We start from the raw sequence: 12,326 nt of genomic DNA on the forward strand, positions 1-12,326 counted from the left end.
AAGAATCTGTTACCCGCCTCCCACCTTCCCTGTTCCAAAGCTTAGTTCCTCTTATTCATAATTTCCAACCCTTCTAGCCTGAGTTTCATTAGGTCATCTATCAGCTAATAAACCTCATTTCATTTTCTCCTACCAGATATCCTTATCAGGGTCATTGGCTGAAGGATCAATCCAGTAAATTGCTTTCTCCTTGTTTAACTAAGTTTAGTTTTGTTCCGTTCATTTCACATTGCAAGTTTATGTTTGCAAAAGAGCTCATTCCTTGAACTCTCTTCAGTTTTCTATTAACACTTTATCAGGACCAGGAAAGTATTAAAGTTATGACATAATTAACATCATACATAGACCAATCTACCTTTGAATCCAGCTCCATATCCTTGTTTACCAAGCCACAAATTCTTTTGTCTCCCTCTCCAACGCTGCCCTGGGAACTGCCAGTCAACAAAGCCCTCCCACCCTCAGTCACTTCCTCTTGTAAGGATGATAGAAAGGAACACGAGTGTTAGACATGGCACATGGATTTCTCACACAGCCTGCTGGAGTGATCACAGACCAGCCTGTGCCCCTTGACTCTCCCACCAGCAAGAGTCTCTTCTGCCATCACAGGATACAAAACCTGACTGATGTAACATCAAAGTCAAGCTGAAAGTTGAAATGGCCAGAAACAAGGCTGCTGACTAATCCCTGCTTAGATCACACACGGCAACTGTATGAACCAGTTTGACAGTTTATTTAAGATGTGGCTACATGAATTTTTACAGTGCAGCACAGACTCTTCTTTGAGAGACTCATGTGGCAGAATTCACACTTTTTTACTAGTTTTATTAGTTTATCAGTTGCCCTTTGTAACTGCAAGAGTTGTTAACCTCCTGCCTTCAGCATTCAGCTGTGCACTCCCATACAGCGCTGGCGCTTACAAAACCCACAGTGAGCTTTTCAGAGCCCCAAAATAGATTAGAACTAATCCTATAAAAAGGTAATTTAAAGAAAAAAAAAAGCTACAAGTCTGAGTAGATCACAGTGAGGTGATTCAGGAAGTCAAACAAGTGCCAGCACTATACAATGGAGGGGCAGAGATGACAAACCCACCAGCAAGTGTCCATATAACTTACCTCTTAAACACACCTGAACACGAGCACACAGGTCAACTTCCTAGAGGATGTTACAGCAAGAATAAGCCCACAAAGTCCACAGGGCAACAGAAGGATTAAAGAAACAGTCTGAAAAGCACTTATTTTGTTGGTGAGCTGCTGTTTTGAATACATTTACCCCTTTTATAGAAGGCTGTTTTATCAACACCAAAGTTTAATCCACCTCCAATACACGGGAGCACAGTCAAGAAAGGAGCTGGATGAATGCTATTCAACATGCAGGGAAGTCATGCTTAGGAAACATTGCTCCATATTGGAATGGCAATAAAACCATCAAATATAATTGCACTGAGATGACTGATGTTTACAGCCTGAAAAATAGCAACGTGAAAACTCTGAAGATAAGCAGAACACAACAACACAAGAAGCCACCAGGAACTACAAGAGCACGCCTTTGAAGGGTGGAAGGCAATGAAAAGCTCACATGTGGAAGTGATTCTGAGGAGTACACTCCTGGAAGGATGTGTGGAAAATACAGAACTACATCATGAAGAATGATTGAAGAGAAACCCACATGCTGTTGCCAAACAAAGACTCAGCCAAATCACGTCATAGGGAGGAGTTAAGGAGGATATGCTGGGTTGTATTTGGAGGTGGAAAACTGTGGTGCTTCACTACAACATGCAATTAGGTTTGCTAGAAAGGGCAAAGTTAACTGTATTTATCCCTAGTGTTTCTTTAAGTGGAAACCTGCTAGTCCATCAAGATTTTTCCAGGTGTTGGAAAGGCAGGAAATTTTCTTTTCTGCTTCCTGAAAGTCTTTGAAATCCACCTGCCAGCCACTCCTACAGGCAAACCTGAGAACTTGCACCAGTATTATTCTCTGCCCCGGTTGCCAACACAGCATGGTTCCAAAACATTGTCATCACCACAAACCACACATATAGACACACACAAAAAAGCAAACAAAGCACTCACAGAACTGAGACAAAAGGACAAAAAGCCACACAAAGGAAATTTTAAGGGTGAGTTTTATTTACAGACACACACACAAAAAAGCCAGGGACCAGTCAAGACACCGGTTACCAAGTTTTCCAAAGTCACCCAGCAAAATTCAGCAGAAAAATGGAAAAATAGGTTTCATTGACAAGTAACAGAAACTGGTACTTTTTCAGGTTTGTCAAGGAACATCATCATGCCAGTATGTTTGGGGCTACAGGGAACTAGCAAAGCACAGAAATATCCTAAAACTAGAGGACAAGTTGGATGAGTGACCAATATTTGTTTTAAAAAATAAGAAGTTGGCATCTGAAATCTGTGTCAAAGGAAGTACATTACACAAGTTCTACAGCACACCATGAATGAAACCATGGAGGCTTAACCTCTTGCCTGAGCAAATCCTGCTCTAAAAAGCACAATTGTTTTGTCTAAAAAGCACTCAGAACTCTCCAACATTGACTTAAGCATTTAAAGGGACCTCAAAAATCATAGAAGGTTGAATAATAATCATTACATAATAATAATGCTACAACATTACTTAGGTCTCTAATGAGATACCAACAGGCATTTTTTTCCTTACTTTTTTTTACAAGGAGGATTTTTTTTTTTGGTCCTGCCTCTTTCCAAGATGTGCTACTATTTGGTCCTTACTAGTGTTTATGTGCTCTAAGAAAAAAAATTAGGTCAATTCATTTTAAGCAGAAGGTATGGATTCTCCTGTTAACCATTGACTTAAACTTCTTCTTACTTTCCATCTGTATTCCAAATTAAGTTCAAAAGTTTTAGTAAATCTTTTTAAGAAATTCACATTACAGTCATACAGAAAGCTTTTCATGTCACTGAACACAAGGACAATTCTCCTAAAGAGCTATTTGACAAGAACATCAAGAATTAAGGTGCCAGTATTTCCCTAAGGGGAAGCCTGGGTAGATTTTAGAGAGTTTTGCTTCCAAAAAACAGAACATGGAGACAAACTCACAGCCAGATGAGAACCATTCTTAAACAGCAAATCAAGATTTTTTTATTATTTTTTTTTTAGTAAACAGACAGGTCCCCTCCTAAAAAGGGAGTGCAAATAGTGATCTTGGAAAAGAAGAATCTTCTTCCATTCAGTCTCTTCCCTCTATTCCATTTCCTCCAGATTTCCTGGCAAGTCTAATTGGAGGCATTGCTGGGCCTCTGCCCATTTCAGATAAATTATCAGTTTGACAACAACTTGGATGCACAAGTGTTCAGCTCTGGCACAGTCAGGTGACCGTGGTGAAGGAGCTCCTGGGAGATTTGCGTATGTGAAACACTTCTATATTTGTTCATCTGGAAACCCAGGAGCATACGGGCCAGTGAGGGGAAAGGGAAAAGGGTCAGAGGGCTAACTGAGTTACTACTGCTTGTTAGAAAACAGAATTTTTCAAAAAAATGGCACAATAAATATTGAAAAGCTCCCCTGTATAGCTCCAGAGATTAAAGTAAAAAGTTGCTTGTTTTTCTGGCTTCTGGGTTTTATTATCAAAGCCAGTTTTCTTTAATCAAATTTTTATGTAGATTTATGAAAGAAATGACCCACCACAGCTTAATCCAAAAATATTCTGCCACAAAGCCTCTTCTTCCACATCAAGGCTGCAGTGTAACACGTTAAAAACAGCACTCTTCACACTTACTGCCTCTCCCACCTCCCTTTCAGGACTACTCATTCCGTGAGCTCTGCTGTTTCCTAACCTACAAAAGCAGAAACGTTTATGAAGTCACAAGTTGTATGGTCTCAGCAATCCCAAATCAATCTTCCTGGGAAAAACCAGCCTTGAGTGCCAGCAGATTCCCTAACACATGGAACAGAGGGACAGAACACACACAGGGAAATGCTTAGCTGGGAAAGAGTTGGAGAGTTGATGGAGGCTACATTGTCCATATCAATCCAGCTTAAATCATCATCAAAACTCCCGTCCAAATTCATCCAGCTGTCACTGGATGTTGCAAAGGATTCATGTGTCATGATAAAGCAAATTGCTGGGCACCAGATAATTCTTTTTGGCCATGGAATTTTGATTTTTGTCCTGCCAAAGTACCGGAAAGTCTCTCTGGTGATGCTACCCCTGAACAGCGGCATTTCCCACACAGATGCTTGAAAGTCTCCAAAAATTCATCAGTCAGCCCAGAATTCTTGGCAGGGACATAGAGATGAAGGATACAGTCAGAAAACTTGCACGGTGGCATCAGCTGGACAGAGTTGCTAAAATTTGCTCTAAGATGGTCAGCTGATAATTTCCACCAGGAATGGGAATGTGGAAAAATCAGTTTCCATAACAGCTGACTGCTGTAATTTTCTCCTCTGCTGCTTTTTTCCCCCCCTCATCATCTTATTCTTGACAATGACAAAAGCATTAGAGTAACAAATGAGCTACTCCAGCTAAGAAAATAAAGCAGGCATTTGCTATGGAAGAGTCTCATGGTCAAGTCAGAGAAATTAGGACAGGAATTACCTCATTCAGCAAATAATGCCAAGTACAGTAATTGAGATCTCTTTATTGCCAGCTGGGATATCTTAAACAGACTGAACTAGATTTTAAAATGCCACAACAGGGAAATACCCATCTTACTGCAGACTCTTTCCTGGACAGACAAGCTGACCAAGTTGCACATGTCTCAGACAGGGATAAATATATTTATATAAAAGCCCTAGAGTTTCTAACAGAGATGAAACAGAAAATCCCAGCACAAACCCAAGCTAGCATAAACTCTTTGCTCTTGTTTATGTCTTCCTGTTTAGAATAGGAATATCAAATTACTGGCCTTGTATTTTGAATAACTTCCAGTACTTCTAGAATTTGGACCCAAACTGCACAGCAAGCATTTGACAACATTTTAAACAGAATATTCTTTAATTCCAGAGCACTTCCAGCAACTCTAATGTTTTTATGTGACAACTCCCTCTAAGAAGTCACTGAGCCTGACTTGACAGGTTTCTAAAATAAACTGCAATATTCAGAGGCTGGTTTGGCCATTGCAGCCAAAAAATATCTTCAAATAAGAGAAACAGGAGAAACTATAAAAACAGGGAGAAGACAACACTATTTTGTAACAGAAACTTCTAAGCCCTAGTAAACTGGGTATAGATTAAAAGCACAGTATAATGTTTTCTAGGACAGCAAGTTTGACTAATGTTCTGGGGCTTTATCAGATTGTTAAGGAAAAAAACCTAAATCCAGATACCAGAGCCTTCTAAGATCACAAACCTCAGTGGATTTCTGGATTTCTGAATTTGGGCCACATCCTGAGCATAAGACAAAAGTATTCTTAAGTATATTGACGGCACAGTGTTAATACTGACTTTCTTCCATTAACTCATTGAATTAATTTCACCATAACAAACCAATTTGTAAATGCAAACGCAAAGATTACAAGAAATGTCTTGGCAACAAAGCACATTGGGAAAGGGGACAGAGGAATAACCAGGCGTCCTGTTTCTCAGTCAACAATTCCAGAACTTCAAACTGGAAAACCCACCGTGGTCAAGACAAGGTCAAAAAACCTATTCTAATATAAACCTCAAAACCAAATATCTGATTTTTTTTTTTGCAATGTATTCTGGACCACAAATTCTGTCCCTGATAAAATAAGCAGGCCATTCTAGTCTACAGGCAAAATAAATACTATTTTTAAAGGTTATACTAAAACTAATAAGCCAGTAGCCAAACTGCAACACAAAGCCCAAAACTCCAGGGGATTTAAAACACAGTTATCAGAGGTCCTTGAGTGAAAAGTAAAAGTAACAGCAGAACTCAAACCAAAGCCATCTTGCTGACACTCTCAACACAACTACAATCCATACACACACCAAAAAGGATAAAAGTTTTGTTATTTTTAATGTATTATTTTGATTCAAATTGGAACAGAAGTCGTAAATTTCATAATACTCCAAGAAAAATCCACAGATAACAAAGAAATCCATTCATAGCAAGTCAAAGAAAGCAAAACCCAACCAAACCAGTTCAAGGAAACTATAAAACTACCAGTTTTAATGACAGAAAAAAACATTCTTAGAAAAAATGAAAAGTTAAAATAAAAGTATATGAGTTTTATTTTCTCCTGTTTTTTTCCTTCTCACTCCACCCAATTAATATTCTGCAGTACTGCATTATTTAGCAATTTCTACCAAAGTCTTTCTGATTTTGTCCTCTTTTGTTAGACAAACTATAAAAAGCAAAGGCACTTTAAAGAAGTTTCCAAGATAAAAAGAACTTGAGACTAAGAATAACACTTATTTCTGAGTTCTCTGATAGTCTCAATTCATTCTCCCTTCGAAACCTACATCAATCCCAAATGAATAAAACTGGATTAGAGTTTTCTGAGTAGTCCTGTATCAAGAACACACCCAATCTTTAAAATACATGGGTTCCATTAACTAATTTTTAGCCAACACAGAAAGGAATTGAGGCAAAAGGCTGCAACTGAATAAGCACCTGTGACTTACTATAAAATGCCTTCCTATGAGAGTGATTTCAGAGTCCTGGTGCCAACACATGCAGCTTAGGAATTGCCCAACATCCTTCCCAGTGTTACAGCAATGACACCTGGGAAGATGGATTTCCACCCCAGCCACGCCAGGGAAGGACCGTTAAGGATTTAGCAACGCGTTTGCTGCTTGTACCGGGTGCCACTGACTCGCCTTGCACCTGGAAAACAGAGCCTGCTGGGATCTGCAAGGAAAGCACTGTCAAAACAACCAGGAAAACTACAACCCTCTGCCTCAGCTGCTTGCACTCACATGAATGGGTTTATTTAAAGTTAGCAGAGAACGTCAACACCTTGGGCCACAAGAAACGGGGCTTGTTAGTTCACCATTCCAAAACCCTGCCAAGGATATTCCTTGCTCTATAAGCGGCCTACTGGCACCGTTCCTAGAGAAGACCAACCTAGTGAACTCTCAGCACGGCTCCAGGGCAGGGTCACAAGCTGTTCTGACACCAGCAGCTGACCCAGAAGTGCGTCTGACACAGGAGACGTTGAATAACAGCTTCTCAAATGGCAGGAGGCTGAAAAGGTTACAAGCACCGGGCGAAGAAATCTCTCTTTGCAGCTGCAAAGGAGAGAGGACAACCCAGAAAGGTGAACACAAACAATCCTGCACTTTACACGTGAAGAACCCATTGTCAGCCACTTCTTGAACTGAATTAAACTGTAAACCAGGAACTTTAGCAACGGCTAAAAATAAATTTGAAATAATACCAAACACAACAGAAACTATCGATCTTCTTTGGGGCAAGGGCTGAAATGCCAGACTGTATTTTTTAGTTAATGAACATTGCAGGCTGACAAAGCCTGAAGATGCTGTTTTGATCTGTACTCTTCTGCAGAAATGGATTAAAAGAGAAATTACATTTCTCAACATCTGGTGAAAGATCAGGTTTCCAAGGAGATGAAGTCTGGGCCTTGGATAAGTAGCCTCACTGCATTTTTCCAACAAATTGAGGTAAAAAAAGGCAGGTGCAACATGTAGTTCATGCCAGTGAGTCATTCACCCCAATGTGCACCTCATTCAAGGTGAAGTTCAGTCAGCTATACATCACAGGTTGTCTGATAACATTCAAAGTGATTAAATACAGATAAAAACAATTTGATAATTACAGTGGAGATCTCTTCCTCACACCAAAAAAAACCCTAAAAACTTCAACAGGCTTTTTAAATAACTCAGTACACCAATTCTTTAGAAGAAAAGCATTCTCATTTTGCAAGTCCATCATTTCGTGTTCTGATTCAATGCCTTGAGTTCCAACTACATAACACCTGAGTACACAAAATTCACCAGTCTGGATTTGATTTAACTAAACCTGGAACTGCTGCAGTGCAAGACTACCACATACATACAGATACATACACGTACACATCCCCCACAGGCAGAGTATACCTCTGCTTTACTTTAGTCCATCATCTGAAATCTATCTTAACAACTCTTGGAGAAAGACCCAGATGGAAAATGCACTTGGAAATGCCATAAACCACCTTATTTTCATCTTCAAGCACCTCCAAACCTCCACAGTAACTTCCATGGGTTTATCAAGCAGAACTTCCAACAACTAAGTTCAAAAGTTGGTGCTGAGATCCAGTCAGCGTCATCTCAGCTACTGCACTTATCAAAATCAGTAATTTCAGGCTGAAGTTCTCTGACTGTGATGACTGACAAAAATTAAAGTTTCAAACCATGTCTAATGTATCAAAGTAAATAGAGAAACCTGAAGTATTCTTTGAGTTCTGTCAACTTACTGAAAACCAAACAGCTCTGCAAGATTGAAAATATGTATTCCTTGAGGTTCTCCTGTCCCTCCTGTCAAAGTGTAACCACACAGGCAATTGGGTCCGTGCTGAAAACAGCATAAAATATTGAATTTGAGCTGGAAAACAGAGCTTCTGCATTCCTGTAAACTAATTAACCTGCATGTCTCCTGTTATCAGTGCCACTGAAAAATGGCACACAGGCTGCAGCCACCACAGTTGCCCTCAGCTCTGTCATCATTGCCTTGCACAGTATCAAGGAACTCTGTGCAACTTTGAGCTCTGCCAAATAAATTCAGTGAGTCCTCACTGTTCTTATTCCTGGTTTTCCAAAAGACTTTTTGAGAGCAGGTATTTGAAGGAAAAAAAAAAACAACTCCCCCTACAAACATCACCTTCCTAATACATTCCAAGCAATGGTCCCCAAATACAGCAGGTCTCTTGGGAGCCCATGGTGACAATGACATGGCAGCAGATCCTACTTCCAGCTTTGTGGAATTCCAGTTACAGCCACCTTAGTTTACTGACAGCCAAACCAAACAGCTCTCCTCACATTCTCTGTGGAAATGCCCTCTTGCCTGGGCACTCTCCCAAGGAACTTCTTTTACAGACCCCAAGCCTACACAGCCCCTCACACCACAGCTGGTATCCAAACAGACAATGGGAACACACAGCATGGAAAGGAAGACAGGATAAAACAGCCTATTAATCCAATAAAAAGTTGTGGTTAGAGGTTATTTTACATACAAGTAGGCATCAAAAACCATGAATGGCCATGAGAAACACAAACCCACAGAAGTCAGAAGTAGTAGAGCCCTTCCCTTAATAAGCAACTGTGGTTTAGAATAACCAGACTGAGAGGTCTGTAGTTGCTGATGCTTCAAAGAGCTATTTACATTTGCATATTCCTGGAGGATACAAAACATACATTCTTGGGAGGGCAGAGTTTAACCTCAGCCTTCTGCAAGACCGTTTACAGAGACAGTTAGCCAGAATTACAGCTAATTAAAACAAACATCCTTTCTTTTCTCCCCGACAAAAAAAAAGCTGCAGCCCGTGTATTATCAGTCACTCCCATCTAAAAAGCACTTTTGATTAAAGAAAAGATATACTGAACAGGCAGGACCGGTACTTTTTTAGCTTATTAAAAAAAAGAAACACAGTATCATTTTGAATGTTGAAGTTACAGCATTTTTTAAAAATTTCTACTTAAATATTGAATTTTGAGACAAGATTAGACTCAAAATTATCCCAGCAGACGATCGCTCCCTGCAGCTGACCCTTTCTACCTCGCACACCGAGAAAGCGCTTTAAAATTCCTGCGAGCATATTTGCTTCCATGGCAAGGAAACACACCCACTTGTTCCTTCACCGTTATTTTCCAAGTACCAAAACCTTCCCAAAACTGTTACAGCCGAGGCACCGGAGTAACAGAAACCCTCGGCAATTAAAAATGCAAAGCGATTCTTCCTCCTGCCTCCCCAAGCGCAAAAATCCCGATCTCGGGAAGCCGCCTCGACGCTCCCGGCGTGTGTTCCACGCATCCCTTCTCCCCGCGGCAGCCCAGGCGCTCAGAGGTGTCAGACGCGGCCCCGGCACCGGGAGGGCTGCCCGGGAACGGGGCGGGTTCCCCACGGAGCGAACCCCTCGGGCGGGACCGGCCACCGTGCCACACATCCACGGGAATTCCCAAATTCCCGAGCACCACCTTCGCTTGGGGGGCTTCACGCGGGGCCTCCCCGGATCCCGGGGTGACCGGCAGAGACCCCGCTCGGACGGGGCCGCTCCGGTGGCGGGGCCGGGGCACCGACCCCTCCGTGGGACCCGCCGCCGCCCCCCCGTCCCGGGGCAGGGGTACAGCCCGGCTCTGCCCACGGCGGGGCCCGGGCCCGGCTGCGAGCCCCGTTCCCCCCTCCCGGTGCTGCCACAGCCGCGGGGCCACGCACCGGCCGGGGCTCCCACGCCGCGGTCCCGGCTCCCGGTGGTAGGGGGCACAGCGCCGCACCGCCGCCGGGGGGGTCCTCAGAGCCCCCCACCTCCCGCTCCGGTTACCCCCAATCCCGCCGCTCCCCCCCATCCCGGCGATCCCGCTGTTCCCGGGGCGCGGCGGCTCCGCCGGGGCCGCGCTCCCCTCACACCCCCCGACCCCCCCCGCTCCCCCCTCACGCCCCCCCCCAACCCTCCCCGCGCCCCCCGCCCGCCGCCCCTCGCGCTCACCGCGGGCTCCGCGCGCGCCCCACGCCGCGCCGCGCCCGGCCGAAGGGAGGGGCGGGGCGGGGGTCGCGGCCCCCTCGGCAGCGCCGCGCGCCCGGCTCGGCAGCCCCCCGTCCCTGACCTACTTTCCGCCTGGCTTGCCACCCGACGGCGCACCACTAACCTACTTTCCAGCCAATGGCACCCTCCCCCGGCCCCGCGCCGGACGCGCCCGCCCGCCAACGGGAGAGCGGCGCCGCGCCCGCCCGGGCCAATGGGCGGCCGGGGAGACGGCAGCGCCCGCCCCCCCGAGCAGGGGCCAATCCCCGAGCGGCCCCGCTCCAGTGGCCAATGGGGAGGGCGGACTGGCAACGCTGGCCCCGCCCCACGGCGCGCGGCGGGAGGGGGGGCGTGAGGAGCCGCTGGGGACCCGGATGTGGCGATGGCGGCGGGGTCGGGGAGGGGTCGCGGAGGGTTCGTCTCGGCCGCGGCCGCATTCCCCGGGCAGTGCCGCCCGAGGCTGCCTCTCGCTCCCCCGCGCCACCCCGCGTCCGCCGGTAGGGTTCGCCCGCGCCGCTGCGTCACTCCCGCGTGACGTCACCGCTGACCGTGACGTCACGCGGCGAGGTGTGAAGGTCATGGCGGCGCTGCCCCGACAGCGTCTCCCGCCCTCCCGCGGGACACCGCCCGGGGCCCTCGGGGAGGCCCCGCGGCCCGGCCGTGACCGCCCACCCACCTCCCCGGGACCTCGGCACCGCCGCGTCCTTCAGCTCAGCGCCGCCTCGGCGGCCTCCGCCGGCTCCCGCTGCCGCACCGGGCCCGCGTCACCCCGCCGGCTCTGTGTGCTTGTGTCGGTGCCATGTCACCGAGCTGATGTTTCGTCACACAGCGCATTCCTGAATCCGCCCGTGACAGCCCCGAGGCTCCCTCCCGCCGGTCTGGGCAGCCCGTGTGTGGCGCTGGCCCCGCTCTCGCTGTCACCAGCGCTCCATCTCTCCCAGAGCAGTCCTATGGCACCGTTGCCGTCCCAGCGTTAATTTTGGTCTGCGGCTGTGCAAGGCCAGTGATGGAACATGGCAAAGCCATCCACTGCACCATGTTACTGCCTAAATTTTGCTAACCCACGCCACGGCACTGGCATCTATAGGGGATATGTTGCAAGCACATAATCACAACTTAGCTGCTTTCAGATGCAAACACTTGCTAAGTGTGATTGCACGGTTGCCACATCAGATTGTTGTTGTCACACTGTAATTGCCTTAACATTTCCTGTCCCGTGATGCCACATCCCAAAGGTTTACTGGTGTAACTTCACCAGGGAAGTGGGGATTTGCAGCAGTATCACATCACAGCACGGTTGTGGTTACCCCAGTGCAGTGGTTGTGGTTATCCCAGTCCACTCACAGGACGTGGGCTCATCCTATGACAGCATTAAGTTTTGGGTTCCCCCCAATTGACTTGGGACTAAACACAGGCAACAAGTGGCCCCTGCTGGATACCAGCTTTCTGTTCACATCAGGATGTTCCCGCTCAAGGAGAAGCCCTCCAGCAGAACGAGTTAAATGGAATCCCATACATTAGCAGGATGCAAATGTATACCATGAAGAAAAGGGAGAAAATGCATCTTTTTTTTTTTTTTTTCCCCAGCAAGTGTTTTAGTGGTGCTACTTTGATTTGTATTACTGCACAGAAGTTATGGAGGTGGAGAAGTCTCCTTGACTACTTCTTTCTCCTAAGTCTTTGTAATTTTGATCATTGTTTCTACCCATCTGTAGA

General features: G+C 45.7%; 2 protein-coding genes across 8 annotated transcripts in view; one reads left to right on the top strand and one right to left on the bottom strand.

The window, feature by feature from the left end:
* BMAL1 (basic helix-loop-helix ARNT like 1) overlaps positions 1 to 11,369 on the bottom strand; it is a 51,923-nt gene extending 40,554 nt beyond the window's left edge. For 2 of the 7 annotated variants that reach the window (XM_064657275.1, XM_064657269.1), the window contains exon 1: positions 10,575 to 10,705. The gene's annotated coding sequence lies outside the window, so the exon portion shown is untranslated. The other 5 variants (XM_064657276.1, XM_064657273.1, XM_064657271.1 and 2 more) reach the window with 4 other exon arrangements.
* Positions 9,811 to 10,965, top strand: LOC135416554 (basic salivary proline-rich protein 3-like). The gene has a single exon (XM_064659771.1). It carries the CDS (start codon positions 9,811 to 9,813, stop codon positions 10,963 to 10,965), a length of 1,155 nt encoding a protein of 384 aa, XP_064515841.1.
* Positions 11,370 to 12,326: the final 957 nt, after the last annotated feature.

This window comes from Pseudopipra pipra, chromosome 6 (genome assembly GCF_036250125.1).
Source record: "Pseudopipra pipra isolate bDixPip1 chromosome 6, bDixPip1.hap1, whole genome shotgun sequence".
In the NCBI taxonomy this organism is placed as follows: domain Eukaryota; kingdom Metazoa; phylum Chordata; class Aves; order Passeriformes; family Pipridae; genus Pseudopipra; species Pseudopipra pipra.